This window comes from Nelusetta ayraudi, unplaced genomic scaffold, assembly GCF_046127955.1.
Source record: "Nelusetta ayraudi isolate G7.1 ecotype Tasmania unplaced genomic scaffold, CSIRO-AGI_Nayr_v1 ptg000004l, whole genome shotgun sequence".
Lineage (NCBI taxonomy): Eukaryota > Metazoa > Chordata > Actinopteri > Tetraodontiformes > Monacanthidae > Nelusetta > Nelusetta ayraudi.
In genome coordinates, this window is record NW_027466054.1 from 7,801,042 (window position 1) to 7,822,500 (window position 21,459).

The following is a 21,459-nucleotide window of genomic DNA, read 5'->3' on the forward strand; positions in this document are numbered from 1 at the left end:
GCTACGTCTCAAACCTCAGGAATTTTTCATGAGCCACCACTTATCTTGTCATATCAGATTTCTTCCGCCAGCTTTTTTGGAGGAAAGAGAAAAGACACCTTTAGGGCAAATTATTCTCTTTTAATCAAATCACTCTGTATGGCCTGAGGAGATGTTTCCATGCCTCCTGAGTCACTGGTGCATGGGCCACTAATGCAAACAACCGCAAGTAGAAAAAAAAAAGGGTGGGGGTGCACAGTCGCACAAACATCCACATTTACACTCGGAATAGAAAAAGCAGCAGCTGTACTGCCCCCTTTTTTTTGTTATTTCATCTGAATGCGAGAAATAAGACTCAGCGGTGAAAATCACTAAATACAAAGAGAAAGTACGGAACAAAGCGGCGTCTGGAGTTTCCATCACAAGTGAAATCCCAGACTTTTTCACTCACTGTTGGTGGAACAAAATCGAACAACTTTATTCTGCAGTGCAGGCAGTGCAGGAGGGAGCTATAAAATATAAATTATACCACATAACCCTATACCTCCCCGCTGAGCCATTTGGTTACAACTATACTCCTGTTCAAGAAGCAGGCCCGGTGTCTCTGCTATTCCTATAGCGTCGACATGAGTTATATTCTAGCCCCGCTGAAGAATGTATGGATTACAAGTGAAACGTAATTTCCCCACCTGACCGGACAGTTGCCATCCTGTGACGCCGGAGTGTTTATTTTACACAGTCCCATTTAATTTGTTCTGGACAGAACTAATTAAGGGCTAAAATCACAAATGAAAACGGCTGTTTCTGTGCGGAGAAGTGTCCTGTCGAAATGGCCTGGCTGTGTGAGACTTTTTCTTGCATTTCTCATTTTGAACAAATAAAGGCAGAGGGAGTGTGTGTCCTCTTGCACACACACAGGGCGTGTTCATGTGCTACGAGTGAAGTTTCCCCGATTCCCTCCTCAAGGAATACGATCATGTTTGGATTAGCATGTGAAATGAAGCCAGTAAGGGGGGTGAGGGTGGGGTGGGGTGGGGTGGCACATAAATTGAGCACATGTAACTACATGTATCGGCTTACTGTTTAAACACAGCTCGTAGCGCAGAGTATGATTTAAATCTGATTAACTTGCCAGCTTCAAGTGTGATCTACCGTCCCTGCACTGAGACAATGCTATTATATGGAAGATTAAAACCCTGCAGCCCCTGTGACAAGACTAAACACATATTTAATGCTCGTGTCATCACAGCTGTTAACCCTATTCATTACCGCCGGCTATTTATTTATCCCCGGGAAGAGAAACGCTTGAAAATCACAAGAACACAGACCAAATTTCGCAATGTGTTCGGAGGAAATTGGAGCGTTTTCATGGCAGTAAGTGTGAGAAGATTTCACCTCTTGCTATTGTGTCCCGGGAAAAGGGTGGTGGGGGGTGGGAAAATGTAATTATGCCTCCTATATGTGTGTTGTTTTAAATCAAGTATGTCTCACACTGTGCTCTTTATTAAATTAGGAGTCCGGCGATCCAATTTGTCTCAACGTTTCTCAGCGTCTGTGCTCAGCCGCTGGAGCCCGCAGCTTGGGTTACAGTGTCTTGTCCAGAGGTTCTCATCTGAAGCCACCACGAGGCAGACGACCCCTCCTTTCATAATATTACCTTTTCTGTCACAGCCAAGACACACTATCAGACACCCGTGAGATTATTGGGGCTGAGGACAGATGAGGAGGAGCCGAGCGGCATGGGCACAGAGAATGACCCTCTTCTGGATTAGTTTTTCTTTTTCTTTTTTTTGCTTCTTTTAATGGCTGCAGGAATGTTGCTTTGATGCTGTTGAGGCATCCCAGAAACTAGGTGTTATCTGCATAAGGAGGTAAGTGGGGGCGTGGAAAGATTTACTTTCTGCTTTAGTGCAAACCTATAGCACAATGGAAGGAACACCACTGAATAATATGCTGTACTGCTAAAAAAAAAAAAAAATAGAGTAAAAAATAAAAGGCACAGAAGTTGAACATTGGCGTGAATGGCCCAGACATTGATAAATAATTTAATCTCCAGATAAAAAAAAAAAACAATGTAGTTTAGCAGCTTAAGATATTTTTGAAGAACTCAATGACTTTTTGTCATTCAAATAATGTGTTGAGCATAATGTTCTCTCTAATTGTTGTGTAAAAATATTGTCTACTACCATTATCTGCCACTTTACTTATTAAACTCCTGGATGCTGCACCTCATAAACACCCATTCTGAGGAGACCAATGAGGGGTTAATGGGGTTGTAATACTTGCCGACAACTTGTAATTCAAATGTCTAACCAAAGATCTGAGTAAGAAAATATAGAGAGGGCATATCAAATCATCCTTACGATCTTTAGTACCTTTTTATATATACATACATCCCCAATGAAGAGGCAGGGAATGAGAAAGTGGGAAGTGGGAGAGAGAAAAAAAGCCAAGAGAGCGAAGGGAGAAGAGGAGGGAAGGGGTCTCACTGTGAGCAGTAATCAGAGGGAGCCAGCAGGGGGGACAGAGAGGGCTGCTGGGGTCAGGGAAGAGCTCCACTAAGCAGCCTTTCTCTTCATTAGCAGCCTCTCTAAGGGGGACGTCACAGGCCTACCTGTCCAGCAGATTATTGAACCGACTAACCAGTGGCTCCCACCCTACCCACACACGCGCCCGCGCGCACGCTCCCCCCTCTCTGATTCCCACAGACCCAAAGGAATCACGACCTCGCTGCAGCCTCACTGACAACTTTAACTTTTTCTTTAACCTCACGTCACCGTGCTGCGGGATGAGCCGGCCGTGTCTGCTCACCGCATAACGAGGACATTTACCTTCACATTTTCCCTATTATTATTATTATAAGGGAAGTTTTGTTGACCAGCCTTTTTTTATTATTATTTTTATTTTACTGTGAGGTTTTTAATTGGCTTTAGCGTGTTGCTATGCCGGACTTGCGCTCTTCCAATGACTGTGATTACATGACACGCGCAGGAAGACGCTGCAGACAAAATGGAATAGGGGCCTTTTGACTTGTGCGACTTGTGTGCAGCACATGGACATTTAAACTGAACAGATCCCTGACCGGTCTGGCTGGGAGACAGCAGCTTGGAGATAAAAGTAATGAAATGACACTCCAGGAATGTAAATTGGCATTCTTCTCTGGTGTTGCAGCACCGGCTCCAACTCATGAAACATCCCTGACACACACTCACACCAGGCCAAAATACTCTGCCAGACATTAATCTCACACACGTCTCACTGATGAAAGTGTGCTGGTACTATTGTGGTGATTTTAAGTGAGGACATTAATCTAGGCCTATTTTTCTGCTCAAGCCCTCCTCCCTCTTTTTCCCCTCTGCATGTCTCCTGGAAGGTTTGGATGTGTCCAAACACAAAATGTTTTACGCTGACATGAAATGCGTCCCTCCGCTTGTGTTTTACGGTGACAGATTGTCAACTGCTAACAACTTTTCCTGCAGAAGCACAGTAGTACAGGGGTGACAAAAAGCCAAAACAGCTAGTAAGTGTACCCAGGGAAATAAATAAAATGGGAATAAAATAAACACTGTGAGATAACGCACCGGAGCAGAAAGAAATTGAAGTTACCTAAAGCTTTTTGTTTGGACCGACAGTGAAATAAGGATAAACTTACTTTCGTTCCGCTGAAGAGCCTCGCAAATATTTCAAAGATAACGTGTGAGGATGAATATTCTGAGACGTCCAAGAAAAATGTTCAAAAGAAGTAAAACAGATTGAGCAATAAGGAAGAATTGTGCAAAAGGCGAGGAGGATTCAGAGTGCAGGGATTTTCAGGCCTTAAAAATAACTTGAGAAACACGTCGCTGCCAGCCATAAAATGAAGCCTCCTCTGATTCACTCACACCTATTTTTTTTGTCACTTTGCTTTCTCAACACACAATCATTCACATTTGGCAAACAGGAAGACCTAAAGCTACATATAAAACACCATGCTGTGATTGCAATATTGTGTGACAATATAAATGATTATTTACTTTTTTTCTGCGGTTAAATGTGTTGACTAAGGAGATCAAGTATCAGATTTTAATTCATAAGTGAGACATACAATTGAGCAACAGCCTCAAGGGGTGAGAAAACTTTAGGCGAGAACAAACTGAAAAGAGGATAAGTGATGATTTCCTTACCTGTGTCAGAGTTGAAGTCTTGCATGTTGTTTTTTAATTATTTAGTTAACAAAAAATAATTAAAGAAACACATAAAACTTTGAAAAAAATAGTATTTTTTTTAAACTGATGGCATGTAAGGAAGTAAGTAGCCTGACATAGATTGTCAGAGTTGTTTTTAATAGTCTGATGAAACGTTCTAGAGACGCCTCAAAAATTACTTAAGAGAGTCTCGTCTAACTTTGCATCTGCTCAGTTACCTTGGCAGCGCACAACTTTCAAGAAGCAAAATTTAGAAAAAGTGGCACAGATTTAGGGCTGTGACGTTTTCCTTATTCAAGTCAGAATAGGTCGGCTATAGGAAAGGGCAGAAATGTATATTTACCATTGCTGCATATCTGTCAGACGCCGGGGCTGCTGGTACTTTTGGAAAAAGTTGGCGTCCTCCAAAAAGTCTGATTTCGCCCTCAAGTGGGGAACTTTCTCCTCTTCAGTGCCGCGCGGCCGCCTCAGATGAATCGCTGTCGGTGGTTCTTCTCACAAACTTATCATCGCCGATTATCACTTTGTCTGGGATACAACACCAGAAAGCACTCTCACTTTTTTCTCTTTTCTTTCTTGTCCCGACAATTTTTTTCTCTGTCCGGCGCTGAGACGAAACGCGCGTCAAGACGTTTTTTTCTTTTTCTTTTTTCAGAGGAGGGAGGAAAGAGGAGCAAAACGCGAGGAGCGCGACACTGGCTCCCCCTCTTCTTCTTTTTCTTCCTCTTCTCCTTCTTCTTCTTTTTTCTTGTACACAGGGACGAGTCGAGGAGGTCGCTGGTGATCACTGTCAACCAGGAGCTGCGGCTGTAGCTGCTTGTCCTACCTTGGGGGGGGGGGGAAGAAAAAACGCGCAAATAACGCCTTCTCAACACTCCCCCGACGGTTTCCTACGAGTGCAGAGTCAGCGCCGTGCGCCGAGGAGCTGCTGCGGAGCGTCCGGCCAGCGGAGAAGGTGGCTGCTGCTGCTGCTGCTGCTGCGGCTGCTGTTGCTGCTGCTGCTGCTGTGTTGTCTCGGCTGACTTCACACCGCTGGTTTTACACGCCGTGTGTGACACTGAAACCCGAGGGGAACTCAGGCGGAAGAGTCCCATCCTTGGGGGTGACAAAAAATGCGCCAAGGGGGAAGAAAAAAACAGACGCAAGATGAGAAATCGCGGCAAACAAGGGTGCGCGTCACGCACACTAATAGTTTTTTGTTGGGTTTTTTTTTAATATATATATATGCACATTTCACAGCAACAGCAGCTCTGTGTAATCAAAAAGATGGGAAATATCGAGAGACAGAGAGAAAATAAAATCCTGAATTAATGACCAACCACTTCTGGCATTCGAGATGCGTCGCGTCGTGATTTGAGCGCAAACTTTCACTTTTTTTTATTTGATTTTAACTTGTACCCCCGCGAGTGCAGTTCACGCGCGCTTCTGCTCTGTGCGTGCGCACGCACGCACGCGAGTTCGAGGCAGCTGAAAAAAATAGGTTCGATCGCCCGCCGTGCGTGTGTGGGTGCGTGCGTGCGTGCGTGCGTGCGTGCAGCGAGGATGTGACACTGATTGCCGAACTCGTGTCCCTCACATCCGTCAGAAGTGGGCGCGCTCATTAAAGTTTCATCGTGCGCTTGTTTTAACGAAGCGGGTTTGCGCAACATTTTGACTGAGACATCTCAAGAGTGAAGAGTTGAGGGAGAGGAGGGTGTGTGTGTGTGTGTGTGTGTGTGTGTGTGTGTGTGTGTGTGTGTGTGTGTGTGTGTGTGTGTGTGTGTGTGTGTGTGTAAGTTTTAAGTTGTTTTTTTTGCGTGCGCAAACACATGTGCCCCTGCTCCTGCCTGCAAGTCTAGCTCCTCCTGAATCCCAGGGCAGTCATTTCTATCAAGTCAAGCGTCTGGAAGCCCCACTTGCATGTTTGGTCAAGGGGTAAATAATAGATCAGGGATTAGTCTTGTGTAGAATTCATTCCAGGGTAACAAGCTACTGAGGTCCCAGGATATGCATATTCATTCCTTAGCCAAGGCCGTGGGAGTGCAGAGGACCATATGCCTGTTTTGTCAGAGGGCTTACATTGCTAATTAAATGAGATATTATATATACTGTACTAATGTCGACAACTAAATAAAACAAAACACATTTAGAGCGAAAAATAGATGAAAAGGTTCTTCTGATGCTTCAGGACTTATTCTGTCTTTTTGTTCATCATCAGTAGCTGGCATCCCAAATGTTGCACCACTGCCTGCAGGTGGTGTTTCCATTGGCTTTTATTGACATATACAAAAAATATTTTAGATAAATGTGACTATTATGATACAAGTACAACATGTCTGACTTTAAAATAGTTTGAGGTAGGCTTTATCATCATCCTATTGTTATGCATTACCTTAGTTTGACTTTTTTTCATCAGTTTTTTTTTTTGTTTTGCTTTGTTTTAACTCATAGCATATTCTTTGTTTTAGGCTGGTTAACACAATAGTTCATTTCTTAAAGAGTGTCTTGACAGAAGTCGAGGCGTGAGATCGGGGCCAACCTTGACTGCTGTAAGTGTGATTCACATCGATGTAAAACAAAGGAAGGACACATTTAAATGCAGATTTGTTGTTAATTTATTTACTGTTTCTGTTGTAAGAACCACCTCATTTTGGAATCTGCTTTTAGCAACAAAAAAAATGTTTTCATATAATTTTTTGTTGTTGTTTAAGCAAATACTCTAGTTGTTCAGTGGCACTGAACCTTGAAAAAGAAGTCACGATTCAAAACATATTTTGCTACTGTGCATTTATCCAAAACCATGGCCTTTACTTATCCTGCCCAAAGTGCTGTGTTTGCCTGACCACAGACACTACACATGCAGGACACAAACCACATTGTCTGACATCCTACCAAGGCCACCTCTTTGCAACTATTGTCGAAGAAATATTACATTGTCTCACAAAAATATGACAACTTAACCCATCATTACTCTGATAAAGACTAGCAGATGTGACAAAAATAATTACAAACAAGTATGTTGCCTCTTGTTCTGAATTAGTGACTAATTAATCGCAAATAGTGAATGATAAAGAAATCCAATATTTGTCCATTGTGTCATCCATAGGCATCATTGTGTCCTAAAGGCTAGAAAATGTGGTTGTCGTATTTGTCTTGGGAAAATGTCTTGTGTTAACATCACAGCATAGACTCTCATGTGTTTTGCCTGTTACTTGTTTGTGTTGGAGACCATGGCCATATTACACTTGTATTGTGTGGAAGTCTGTCCCTTTGTGACACTAAGAGTGGTCATGTGGTTGAGAAAATGTCACCAGAGGCTTCTGACATCATGGTGAGTGGCAAGTGGATGGTTTTTTTCATGCACTGTACCTTTAAAACCTATCCCTTTTAGATTTTTATTGAACGCAATTGAAGACCAATAACATTGATAGTTTATTAGCCTCTTCTTACTGATGAATAACCAAGCAGCAAATTCTCGCAGAGGTATTGAGGGAGGGTGAACCTGGTGCTGTGACATGATGGCCACTTCCCTGCACAGCACGTAACATACAAACATTGAATTATACTCAGCAGTGCCATCAGAGTTTTTTCTTGTTTTGTTTAACCAAAGATTGCATACTGTGCACATGATGTGATAGCAGCATGAGCATTTTTTTTTCCAGAAAGTGTTGGCTGAAAGACATAATACTGGAGAAATCCTTGTGGGCCTTTGATGTCTGGACATTGAATGTGTATCACCCTGGTATTCAAATCGACACTGACATCAGCGCCTACAGTGCAAGTAACCAATGAAGGCAGCTTGATAGGAAAGGGGAGTTTATGTTTATTTGTCCCTGTGACAGAATCCCACTGTTCACTAATTAACCATTAGGGCCTCTGATAATGAGCTATTGAACCTGCTACTGAAGAGTTCCTTCTCCTGGGAAGGCCATCAGCTGCTGCACCAACCCCGTGGATCCATCAAATCCACAGAGGTCCTTCTGTTCATTAAGTTTCTCTCACTAAAGCGCGGAAAGGTCCAGAAGGGTCAGACCATCACCACCGACCCTGAAGTGTTTCTAAGAGACAGCTTTTCTTCCACAAAATTTTTAATGGCTCCAAGAAAACTCTGCTGTAGACTGAGACATGCACTTTCCCTTGTATTTTCTTTTTTTCTAAGATAAATAAATAGATAAATAAATAAAATGTTTAATTCAAGGTCATTTGAAACCACACTCACATTTTTTTAGTACGTGTAAAATCTTCAATTCTTTCATCTTCATTTTTGAATAAGTTGATAGCAAATATTCCTGATCATCAAGGCATCAAATTATTAATCGCTGTATTTTTTAAAATTAAAAAATACTGCTGCAATACAGACAATCTCTGCATTTTGGTTCGATTCCTCTACATTCATAGAGATGATAGCCCTGCTGTTTGATATAAGACAAACATTCATCTAAAAGATGTTTTCCAACAGGACGACATTTACTCAGGGCGATCAATGTCCCATGTCCTTGGTCTCCTCGCTCGTGCTCCAGGGAAATATGAACTTAAATACAAACTCAGCACCTTAATTGAGCCTTTCCCCAAGCAAAGGACAAGCTCTTGAGCAGGGAGCTCTGGGGAAATAGCCTGGCTCCTTTTTTCCCACAGAACCTGAGGGAGCTAACTAGGCCTGAGATGGCACGCCGGCTGGGTGATTGTGGCCTTTGTGGCTCTACACAAACACGGCTTGCTCTGAGAGGTTGTTCATGTGTGGATCAATTCCTCCTTTATGACTGCTCCTGTCAGTTGACGATAGGACCAGCGGGTCATCAGATGGGAGTCAAAAAGAGTTCCACAAGATTTGCGAGGTTAGGGGTGGCGTGGCCGTGCGCAACATGTGATGTGAGGGACCTGCGGGAGGTCATCCATGTCACAACACAAGGTTTGAGACGAGGCAAGGTTTGGAGCAGGAGTTTTCTGATTTGGCTTGCTGGATATTGTATCCGTAAGTGCAGAACAGAAGGAAGAGAAGTGGTAATCAATGGCTCCTCTGTCCTGGGGTTTTTGCGAGGCGGTCCAAGGTCTCACAGGATTGAGCATGAGGTTCGCTCATGCTCGAGGTCAAGAGTGCCGGATGATTCTCCCACAGACTCCAGTGAGAGATATAATATCTCTCCTCGGGGCACCATTTGAATAGTGAAGTGTATACTAACAAGCTTTAAAATGTCAGCCATTGAACAGAAATACAGCGAGAGAATTGCAGATGGTTGCGATGGCCTATTTCAGTTTCAGAGAGCACAAGAGAGAGTGAACATCAGACAAATAGAGCCATCAGTCGCAGCATGAAGTGACTGTGTTCAAAGACTTAATGCTACTCTCACATGTCGGAGCCTGCCTCATTTCCATTCAGGGGGAGTGATGTTCTGCTAAACACTGTGTAGGTACAACATCCCAACTGGCATTTGTACAATCAGTGTTCCTCTAAAGCTGGGGACTTGTGACGCTTTAGTATTTATTGTCATCTCCCGCGGTTCTCAGGTTCTTTCCTCCCCTCCGCATCAAAGCGAGGTGCACATTAATTCAGACGACATCCTCGCTTACCTGAGGCAACAGGCAGAGACTGCGCTTTCACAAATTCTCCACGGAGCGTCACGTTGTGCCTCCCTTCCTTCCTCTGTCAGCGCCGGCACACCGGGGCTTGTCATTTGGCTTTTGAATTTTTCATGCAGGTGCATTTGCATGATCACAATTCTGTGTCACTCCTTTACCCCCAGTAGATTAAATGCAGCCTAGCACTTGAACCTCCCCCGTGACTCCACTGAGGCAGAACAGAGGTGAGACAAGCATGCTTGTTGAGACTGTCAGTGCAAGAGCTGTCTTGTTTCAAGGGCTGGCCCATCACACTTTAACAATTGGGCAATTAGAGGCGGGCAAAGACAACTTCAAACGGGGGTGGATTTATATTTCATAACGTGTCATTTACATTTGCCGTAAGTCATATCCTGTGGAGTCCACTAAAGAAGTTAACCCCCTTTCCTGCCATTTGCAGCTTATTTCATTTGGCTGAGTGCAGAGAGCATTAGCTAGGCAGGGTGACAAAAACAAATCCAGCTGCACACAGAGTTCTGCATTGTAAGTGCGCGATATGTTTTCAGCTGAATTTCTTTATGGCGAGAAAAGTTGCTTTCAATCAGCTGGGCTAATTTAAAGGCTTGACCATCACTCCCCAAACCATCTGCAGATCACAACAGTCAGCGGCTCACAGCTGAAGTATCCTTTGAGCTATGATTAATGTCAGCACATATCATTGATTTCCACTAGTCTAATTTAAATTTGGGATGAGTCAGAAACTTTTCAGGGCAGTGTTGGAGGATATTCTCAATGTATTCTTGTAAAAAAAAAAAAAAAAAAAGTTCTCTCATTCAGAAGCTGTCAGCAGATTAAGACATTTACACTGTCTATTTCTTTTAATAGTATGTTTTTAGTCTCAAGAGCCAACCTTTAAATACTGCTCATTCATTTTTGAGTCAACCCAGGACACTGGCTGACTTTGACTTTTACAGTTTTCAAGAAACCTAAGCAGGAAAGGTTGAACCTGAGGACAGTTTGTGTTTCCTGTTTCATGGCATAAAAGTTTGCTGATGATAGAATTGAAATCAAACAGAGATTGGAGCTACTGTAAGTTGTTTTCCCTTTTCTTTTTTGGAGAGGAGCAGGAAGCTTGACATTGCTGATATATATAAAAAAAAGATTGCATGTCTAAGATTTGCCTTTTATGCACATGAAATGCTGCGGATTAATCTGTCATTAGTGGGACAGCAGGTTGGGACAGACCTTAGACACTTGAAAGAGGGAGGAACTGGCTGCTTGAGACACTGGAGGGGAACCGCAGCAAGCACAGTCAAAACATGGTGGGACATGTCTGTGTGGGAGATGTGAGCAAAGTGTCTTCGGGCCAAATTATGCACATTTGATCATGAAGCAGGGGATAGTTTAAAGACGATTCTTTTGATGCACAACTTTGAGAGAGATTTTCTTTTTTTAATCGTGAATGACACATCGTATACTGTAGATGATACAGTACTTGTGTTGTGTATTTTCAATTTAAAGCAATAGTGTTCTGTAGAAAAAGTCAATCAGTATTGCCGGATGTCTTATTGTATGTACACATTTGGATATAATCTGCCACCATGAATTATGTCCAAGGTTTCCTGAATGAGCAACAGAAACTGAATATTTTGGGACTGTCTGATTTCGTCATATATGTAAATGTATTTTTCTCATAAACTTTCAAGAATGTGAAAGAAGAAGCTGAACATTTGGAGACTGTATGCAAATCTATGTTGAATGTATGTTTTTTATGTTTTTTTTTTTTAACCTTTTCAAGACTGGGGAGAGAGAGACTTATTCATGGATACTGTGTGTCGTGCTGCGTGTCTGGACAAAAACGGAGGGGCAGGCAGATGCAGTGTCCTATGAATCAGCCTGCTCCCTCTTAAATTGTTCTACAAATGAAGAAATTAAAAAGTGATAGTGTTTGTTGTTCAAGGAGTCTAATCGTCGCGAGAAACATACCCTGTCTCTTGGTGTGCATGCACTCACAACAGAGGCATCTGATGAAACAACAGTTTTCTGACCCTAGTGAAGTGCCAGTCCTTTAATTCATTTTTCTTCTCCCACCATGTGCTCCAATAATTACATCAACCTCACAATATGGAACTGTCTTGTCTCACTCACCAGCAAAGCAGGTGTCAAATACATGTCTTTAGTCATTTTCTCTCACTCGCATCATGACCTCAGAGCTCCTGGCATCATGAATTTAATGTGCATAATGTCTTTGACCTCACAATGGATCATTAAAAACATATAAAAACAAGGCGAGTATCAGGGGAAAGGTATAAGAGTGTCTATTAAAAGAACAACATTTTGAAGATAAAGTGCCACATAAAAATCAATACCATATCTCCTTGTCTTTACCGCCCGTCATTTGCTGCTGATCTGTTGGATTTATTGCATTGTAAAATGGTGCTTGCACAGGGGAATTGTAGCTCTATACTGCATGTAAGACTACATCTGTAAATGCTCAGTGGCTACAGCACACCTATTCTTGCTATTAACATCTTTTGTTAAATGAAAAACAATCTTGATAATCTTGATTCCATTTCAGCTCTGGGACATATTATTCTCCATTATTATTATTTTTAATATCAGTTTTTCAGCATATTACTTTTTTTTTCATATGCATTTAATCTTAATTACCTTTTAATGATCAGTTAATTCAACAATTTGCTTAACTATTTAATATTTATTTTCAACAGTTATTTCATTGATAATGGTATAATATCTAAAACATACACAGACTACTAAAGCAAATTTTTCTAGTTGTATATAAAATCAGACAAACTGTTGCATATTTTGTGTCATCTTGCTCAAAGTGCATCGTTAGAAACTGAGTACAGTGGGATGTGTGGAGTGAGGAGTCCTGCCTTCCTTTCTTTTATGTTACTCTTGTTAATAAGGTCTCATTTTACTGTGGCTATTACAAGGACACCTGGCTGAAATAGCAGTTTTAATAATAAAACCGGGTCTCTTAAATTGTTAAAGTTAAAACTGAAGTGTCACCCTTCAAACGACACCAGGGCAGTAAAATGAAATCTGAATGAAAGATGACAACTGCTCCTCCCGTTAGTGAGTCCAAAGGCGTTCTGCCGTAAATCACCAGTAGGTGTCGTAAAGTCTTGCAACTGCGACAGAAACGGAAAACGGACGGCGGGTTCGTTTGAAAAGAGGAAAGCGTCCGGGTAGTTATTGACAACAGTTTGTCAGGCTAAGGAAGTCTGTCGTCTACTTGTACAAAATCCTCAAAGAAATATTTATGTTAGGTAAAAGCTCAGTTGAACCATAATTAACGTTACTGGAGGCGCTAACTTTATGCAGAAGGCTGACAATAGCTGCCAAGGGACGAAACATTTAAGGAGTTGTTAAGTTGCTAACGTTAGCTCTGACAGCTCTAGCATGACGACACAAGGCTGAGAACACTGCATTTCTCGAATTTGCACCAGCAAGTATTTCAAACGGGTAAGAGAGAAACAAATAATGCTAGGAGATGAGTGACGTGGATGTCGTCGTTGGGACGTCGAAAATGTCATTTATTGTTTTTTTCTTACGTTTATGAAGCAACAAAGCCGCCGCAGTCGTTTTAGCCTTGCCACTTCATAATATTGCCTTCCCACTGCTACACGTGATAGAATCTCAGAATGGTTTCAAACTGATGAAAGCTGCTTTCTGTTTTTTTGTTTCGTTTGTTTTTTTCAGTGTCGGAATGTCTGGAGATCAGACCATGGCGTTGGAGGAGCAAGTGAGGAGTTTGTCAGAAGAGCTAATGCAATGCCAGGTCTGTAAGGATATATAGTCCACTTATACATATATTGGAGTTAGCTGTGCTTTTACCTACCTTAAACTGACCTAACATTTACCTCATTTCGTTATTGTTTGCAGCGTTATATAGTAATAATGATTTTACTCGAGGTGCTAGTCTAAAATACTTTTTATTCCCATTAATTTTCTTAACTTTCATGAAGTCCCTCAGTTGACAGTGTCAGGTTTAGCTCTACAAATTAACAACTTAAAACACCAGATCGTACTTTATCTGTATTATGAACTTTATCTTTTTGTTTTGCGTGCATTTCGTATTACGTTTTGCAGCATCACCATTTAGTATTCTGTACTTGAAAACACATCAACTGTAAGAAATCACGAGGATCTCTCACCTTTGCCACATCATAGAGTCATTGAGAGAGCTTGTCATTGCGTCGTAACTACCAGATTGTCCCTACTAACATCCAGCACGCAGCACCTTTTGAAAAAATGCTGCTTTTATTTCACTTAAAGCATCACCTAATCTGTAGTATAGGGAAATTTGCCTGCAACATGCATCCAATTTTTTTTTTTTAGCCCATGTGTCTACTTCATTTTGACTTCTGAAAAAATAAATAGTTATGATGAAGAGCAATGCAAGACCTTCATCTCATAATTTGTGACAGACACATGACAACATTTTAAACGTGTATATTGGTAAATGTGCAGCCTAGTTAATAGCAAAACAGGAATCTCTCTTTTTATTATTTGGCCTCCAGTGGGCACAGTTGAAAATAGAAAGCTGACACTACGGCACAAAAAAAAAATCCTTGAATTAAACGTGAGTTGTTTTTTTGTTTTTTTTCTCTTTCTCCACTCATAAAGTGAACCTGTCTTATTGCTTGTGTTCATCTTACCTAAAATGAACTGTCATAACTGCCCACTCACTTTGTTGCTTTAAAAGATTGAAAATTGTATCTAATTGTGTATCCATCTACTAGACCTTAATCATCTTATTGAGATTAGTATCTATAGAAGAACAGCCAACTGGGACTTGGTGTTTTTGAAAAGGCATATACACCATACATCTAGACATACACATAGACAACAACACACAGGTTAGATTAATTTCTTTCAATTTTAACACACAATTTCATGGTACTGCTTATTTACAAGTGCGATTTAACTGACAATGTTAACTGACAAGTTAACTGACAATGAGTTCTCCTCAACGCCAACACACGGAAGCCACCCTTGGTGGTCTGGTCTCACATAGAACATCAGTGATTCTGTCTATCTAATAGGGATCCTAAGTTGTGCAATGTACTATTTAAATAGTGACATTTGAATATCATTGATGTATTCAGTCTCTGGGAAGATGTACCATTAACTACAAAGAGTCGCGTCTGTCGGCCAGCAAATGTTCCTGGTAGACCCTGCTAATTTTATTAATAGGTGGCTGGATTCCAGTGGCTGTCTTTGGTATGTTTAGCCCATGGTATTTCAGTGGCTAGATTCACCATTAATTATTCATCACTCATCAAACACAAATTCACTGCATGCACACACTTTTGATAAGGGTCCATCTGAGAACGTGTCAGTGGAACTGCTAATAGCAGCCAAAGGCCAGGCAGAGAGAGACCACCTATTTGGAGTCGTCGACCGTGCTGCTTTTAATTTCATCATTAGCTGCACGGCTGCAAATGCGCTCCCAACACTGTATACACTGCACAGATGCATCCAGAGACAGAACTACAGTCCTTCCCCTTTATATGTTCAGCTCGTGGTCTTATCAAGGTCTGCTTATGCCATTTTAGTAAATAATTGATTAGACACTTTTGAAAAGGGGGTTAAAATTCATGTACTAATTGGAGACCAGTAGATTCCAGTGGGAGCTATGACTTTTATCTTCTGATGATGTGAACATAATTTATCAGATAATTTTATATTAAGTCGATTTGGTATAATTCTGTCTTTTAATGTCAGAAAATGTAGTTTTTAGATGTCCCTCATTAAATGTAATGTAGCTTAAAAATGTTTGAAAAAGCAGCGAGACAATTTGAATTGGAAATGTGTCAGGGGTTGGCTGGGTTTCTCTACTTGAGGATGACTCTCTCTGTCATCAGTTTTTGAGTTTCTTTGGGGCTAGTTACTTTGGAGCCGGAGTGGAAAACATATCCGCCGCACGATTGATTAATAAAGGAAATGCAAGCTCGACTGCTGTGTTTTGATTTGTATCCCAGCCCTCTGCAGTCATAAATAGTGCATAATGACAAGTGTCAATGCTTTCTCCCCTTGAGTCCAAGGTCACATCTCAGTGATGAGGCTTCCCGTTAAGAGAAACTCATGATTAGAGAAGACAGCCCAGATCAAAAATTATTTTGTACAAGATATCTAAATTATTGATTGACTTCCCTATCTGTCGTATGCTAATGCCATTGAGCATCCCACTTAATTTTTTGTTTTTCAGCTCGACAGGCTGACACGTGCTGTGGCTCTGCTCAAAGGCCTCGCCGCAATTTCAGACCAATTTATCAGAAGTTAGTTATCTCAATTAGGCCTTGCTGCAGCTGACTCACTTAATCATTTATTTTCACAGGCAGACAAGGAGTTTGTGTGGTCCCTATGGAAACGGCTGCAAGTGGCAAATCCGGACTTGACCCAGGCTATCAGTTTGGTGGTGGAGCGGTTAGTAGATTCATCTCTCAAATTGCTACCTGAGAGGCTCAATAGCTGAAAATTTCTTGATCTCACCAGTGAGGAGAAATATGTGTGAAAGTCGTTCAAGGGCTGTTTAAGGCACCTTGGCCATTCTACTGGGGTTTTGACGGAATCTGGTGCAGATGCTGATTTAAGCCTTCTTATCCCCGGCGTAGCAGTTCACCCATGGAAACCTTTTTAATGAAAACACTCCACTTCCCCCGCAGTCATTCTGGACACTTGAAACGCTGCTACCAAATGCTTGTCTTTATCGGATAAAATGTGAGATAGACTATGACCTCTTTCGCAGGGTGACTAAGCCTCAGCAAACACAGTGGTATGGGAACTTTAATAAATAAAAAGAGCAGGATCAGGTTTTTGCACAATTGCTTAAAAATAGGTACAATGCTGTTTAAGAACTTTAAATAAGCTCTGGTAAATCACTGGATGTTTTCCCACTTGTCCAACACCTTTGAGGTCATGTTTTTACTGTCATGTATGCATATCACATACGTTTTCAGGCTCGTCGGTTTCTTTTTGCAGCGCGGCTGCATGTAGAGAGAGCTTCAGTACCTGCATCTCTCATTCCCACCTCCACACCTTCTTCAGTTCCTTTATACCCCCGAAGGAAACTCATCAAAGTATCGTGGTCCACTGGGACCACTGGTGGAACATGCACCCTAAGAGTGTATGTGTATCGTATCACTTGATGCACTGGAGGATATTGACATGGTAATTGTGTCGACTCCAGTCAAGCGCTGGTGTCCACTGGGAACTGCCATTCACCCTCCCCTCCCTTTCCTGGGTGGATCTTGTAGAGTGATTGGTTGGTTGCTCAGGACATGGTGAACACAGCCCAATATACAAGGAGTTGTAGCTGGGCCAGCCTGCGTTACAGCTCCTCCAGGGACGCCAGATACTTATTTTAGTGTCTGGCGGGGAAACGGGATGATCAGAAGAAGCAAAGAGACGGGATAAGAGGCCTCAGAGGCGCGAGGTGTTGAAGGAGCAAGTGTTGAGTGGAGGGAATGGGTGGCCCCTGGTGGCCTGAAGCAGTTGAAACAAACAGGTTCCCGACTGATGCCTTGTTTTTGTCTCGCTAAAAAGTTCATTATAAAAGAAATGTTATTGGGCTATAGAGAAAAGTTTGGTACTGAAGGAAGACTTAAAAAAGCTGCTCCTTTTAAACTGAGCAAGTTGTGTTCTTAACTTGTCCTTGTGTGTTAGTTTAATTTTATTTAACAGAATGTGATGCAAAGAGAAGAGCAAACAATATGTGCAATTAAATTAGCCTTTTTTGTCATTTGAAACCATTTGAAAAAAGTTTCAATTAGAGTGCAAAATACCTGCGTGCAGTGCAGATTGACTGAATTGGAAAAAGCAAGCCTTATAGAGCCTTCTGTAATATTAACTGGCAATCATATTGATTGATGGGTATGTGGTGCAACATTTTGTGTCAGGTTTTTATATGTTTTGTTTTAACTGTATGCCCTCAGGTTTTTAAATTCTAGGTTAGTCTAAATGGACACATTTATTCATTGTTTGTTTGTTCTTTTTTTCTAAGTGAAAAGCACAAAGCTGAGATGAAGGACAGGAAAGTGTTGGAGATTCTACAGTCCAAAGATGACACCATACAGAAGCTTCAACAGGTACAGTACAGATTCATTTGACTCATTTGTGAAGGATGTGACATATTTCATTGGCTGAAGCGTTTCAGTTAGCGTGGAATTTCATCATTTACAAAGAAATGTACTAACATTGCTTTATAAACTGACAGAATTGACAAAATGTACAACTGCACTACTGTGAACTGAATGAGTTTAATGGAGCAAGTGAGAGTTAAATGGCCTCTTTAACATCATGGCCAAAGGTCCAAACTAGAGGGATTTCTCATTGATTCCTTCCAACTACTCTGTCTAAACATCATCTTCAGCCTGCTTATTGATGTGTGATTGTAAGTTTAATAGTTTTATTTCTTTTGCTGGAGTAGTTTTTGTTTGTTTCCTTTCTGTTCTCATTTCATATGGTCTGTGTTTTATCTTATTATTAAGAATGTATTCACAAGACATTTTTTTTTTTCTCAAAGAAAATAAAACCATGAATTGCACGGTTAACAAATTATTATTTTTCTCTTCTGAACGGAACAGCTGCTGCTCCTTGCCTGCTGCCCTCTCTTACACAACCTCTCCAATAATATTTCTTGGTCGTCTAATGGCTGAATATTAGAGCGTGATCTAATGTGTTACATCCCTTCACAGAAGCATCTGTCAGACTCCTTTATTAGTGTCCCATACCCAGAGTCATGTCCACTCTTAATGAGACTGGCTTTAATGTGTTTTGACATCAGAACAATTTAGAACATCCTGTTTTTGTTTTTTCTTCGCAAAAATGTTGTTTGTATGCAATTATGCAATACTATATATTTATACATAATAATACAATTAGAGTGTAATAAGTGGAATACCTTATACTGATGATATTGGATCCATTAGGTTGTTTCTTTCAGAAATACCCTCAAGAAAGTGAATGCTAATTGAGGTTTATTTCTGACAAGCCTTTAATGAAATTAAACTCTTATCTCTCAATTAGTCTCTAAAATATTTTTTCATTTCTCTACTTGTGCATGTTGCATATTTCTGATTGATAGGGTTTGCTATAGAGAATTGTTTATTTGGAAGTGTTTGTCTAAAAGTATTAACCTTTTCAAGTTGGATCAACTGATCTAAGTGAGTAATTAATACGCACATGCACACAACATATATATCTTTTTAATATATTTTTGGTTTGTTCCAGAGATTTTTTTTTTGAAACGGCTTGTTATGAAACTATGGGAGCGCCTCTCATTAAGAGCACTGAGCTCTTTGCTGTGTCATCTGGCCTTGCAACAGTCATCGTCTCATCCAGTCTTGAGCCATACTTACCCAAACGGTGATTAATTGGATGTGAGATATGATGGTCCACTGAATCCACAAAGGATCCTTTTAATATCCTCACTCTTCAACTTTGATAATGATTTCCCTCTTTTTCAATTTTTCCCTTTTTTTTTATTCTAGCTCTTCCTCTATATACTCCCAATCCCCTTTTTACACCTTTTAAGTTTGTGTAATATAATTAGCTTTCATTTTTGAATTGCACTGGGAATTTTCAATGCTAATCTTTCTGTCCTGGACCTCTTAATTTGGCAGACACCCTAACACACACACACACACACACACACACACACACACGCTTCTCCTCTGTATCAGTTAAGCACTAGTGGGGTTCAAATTGTTCTTGCTCACCTCATTATCTACGTTTGAATTTATTTTCTGCACTTCGGTATAAATCTCTATTAAACCCCTCTGTTCTTTGCACAGTGAGCTAGGAGGAGTGAGGAACGCTAAATCCTCTATCTGGATATATCTGAGCGTTTCTTTTTGTTTTTTTTTTGTCTCAACATGGCAATTAATTGCATCCCAGAGCACACTGTTATTTGAGAAGAGGGTGTAGCCACAGAAGGCTACGGATTACCAAGCAGCGCCAAACCCCAGCTGATGCAGTGTTAAGAGGCCAGCCTCCTCCTACTAAGGCCACAAAGGCTGCCAAAATCCAGGAAGTAGGCTTATGCTTGAATGATATTTTGTCGCTCACTGTAGGTTTTAAATGGGTTACTTCATTCTAATTGCTCAGTCTATAGAGCCGTGTGGGGCTGCAATGCATCAATCAGCATATTTTTGTTTTCATCTTGAAGAATTAATTTTAGTTTTCCAGACCCCTTCCAGATATGTGTTGGTGGTTTTTAATGCTTTAAGCTTCATAAATGAAGGGTTTTTAAGATTTTTGTGCCCTGTTAAGTGCCTCCATATAGAATTTTAGAGGTTTTATTTTCCCCAAACTGAATCACAGGTTTCTTTTAAATTTATTTTCTGTAACATAGGTGTGAATCTATAGCTTTAGTTTGGCCATTATATTTCTTTTTCATCATAGCATAGTACAAGACAGGACTGATCAATGAAATGAGCTGACAGTGTTGACTATTGATAAAGACAGAAAGAGTGTTGGGATGAAATTATTTGAAAATCCTTGCATTTTTTAAAAATGTGATATTACATATTTTTTGGGAAGCTTTGTTTTACTTTTGTCGTAACTGCGGTTGTCAGGTTTTGTTTTGTTTTGTTCTTTAAGGTAGATTTGTCACTGGTGAGGAGAAAAACTAGTTTGCATGCATGAGCTCACTTGTGACTCCCCGTTTCTCTTCTGTTCTTTCGATCTGTGTCGCTCTCTGTCTTCCCTCCTGTCTCTTTGCTGCCACAGAAAGTGACAAGGCAACAGCAGGAGATTAACAGCTTGCCACAGAAGAGGACGACAGTGGACGGGGATGTTGCCTTAATGAAGAAGGAGCTGACATCTCTGCGTGAACAGTTGGTCAATAAGAGTCAAGAACTTCAGGTTGATGGAGTCAGTTTTCTGTAGCTTTGTGCTTCTCTGAGTTTCCAAGTGCCCTTTCTGCGTTCCACTAGATGCAATCACACTTTTTTTTCACACTTTCTTCTACATGTTTGCCTCAAATGGAATAGGAGAATAGTTGCTTGACTATCCTAAACACAATTTCCCAAAATCTGTCTTATCCTGTGTTACTTTCTTGCCACTTAAAACAGAGATTATTTAGCTGCTGCAATGTCTCTGAGAGAGGGAGGGAACGGAGGGAAGGGAAAGCTGGTTGTTAACTTGCAGATAAATACTTAATGACCGCTTCGGCGGGGGAAAGTGAAAAGTGTGCATGAAATGGTGTGGCCTCTCCCTAATTATGCTTAGATGGGACCTGGCTATGTTTAATTGATAAAGGAATGCTTCTTGCACAGTCTTGGTGAGGTCTCGTGGTGAGAAATTGTGGGGGACAGCTTCAAAGGAGACCTGGGTTGAGTCTAATGGGTCTTGCAGCGTGCACCACTCTCATTAGTAGGCTGTCATTAAAGCAGACAGACTGGCCCCTGTACCTGCATGAGCCCAGCTCCGGCGGCACGGCTCACCTCGAACCAGCCAACATCTGGCTACACGGGCCCAGTCATACAGCACCGGTGACCTTGGCCAATCAGCGGCCCGTGCAGGGGGTTCCCGCGGCAAAGCCAGTTCACTGTTTACATATTCATCTCAGCCGCCACCCCATGGGTTTCTTCCCCTTTCCTGTTTCTCCGCCGTTCTTTTCTTTCCCTCTTCTCTGTTTGAATGGCTACCTTTTCTATTCATCTCCTTCAGTCGCCATTGTTTGTTTGGCCCTCCGTGACCTCCCGCTCTCCTCCTCGCGCGCGCTTCT

General features: G+C 41.3%; 2 protein-coding genes across 5 annotated transcripts in view; one reads left to right on the forward strand and one right to left on the reverse strand.

Moving 5' to 3' along the window:
• Nucleotides 1-5,235, reverse strand: part of bnc2 (basonuclin zinc finger protein 2) — a 154,432-nt gene extending 149,197 nt beyond the window's left edge. For both annotated transcript variants that reach the window (XM_076032312.1, XM_076032295.1), the window contains exon 1: nucleotides 4,507-5,235. In XM_076032312.1, the coding sequence (XP_075888427.1) occupies nucleotides 4,507-4,509 (3 nt within the window). In that variant the 5' untranslated portion in view covers nucleotides 4,510-5,235. The remainder of the gene's footprint in view (nucleotides 1-4,506) is intronic.
• Nucleotides 5,236-12,885: 7,650 nt separating this feature from the next.
• Nucleotides 12,886-21,459, forward strand: part of cntln (centlein, centrosomal protein) — a 74,201-nt gene continuing 65,627 nt past the window's right edge. For all 3 annotated transcript variants that reach the window (XR_012927401.1, XM_076032324.1, XM_076032333.1), the window contains exons 1-5: nucleotides 12,886-13,187; nucleotides 13,425-13,503; nucleotides 16,066-16,154; nucleotides 17,731-17,815; nucleotides 20,460-20,594. Coding sequence is in view for 2 of the 3 variants with exons in the window: in XM_076032324.1 (XP_075888439.1) it covers nucleotides 13,432-13,503; nucleotides 16,066-16,154; nucleotides 17,731-17,815; nucleotides 20,460-20,594 (381 nt within the window). In the remaining variant the exon portion in view is untranslated. The remainder of the gene's footprint in view (nucleotides 13,188-13,424; nucleotides 13,504-16,065; nucleotides 16,155-17,730; nucleotides 17,816-20,459; nucleotides 20,595-21,459) is intronic.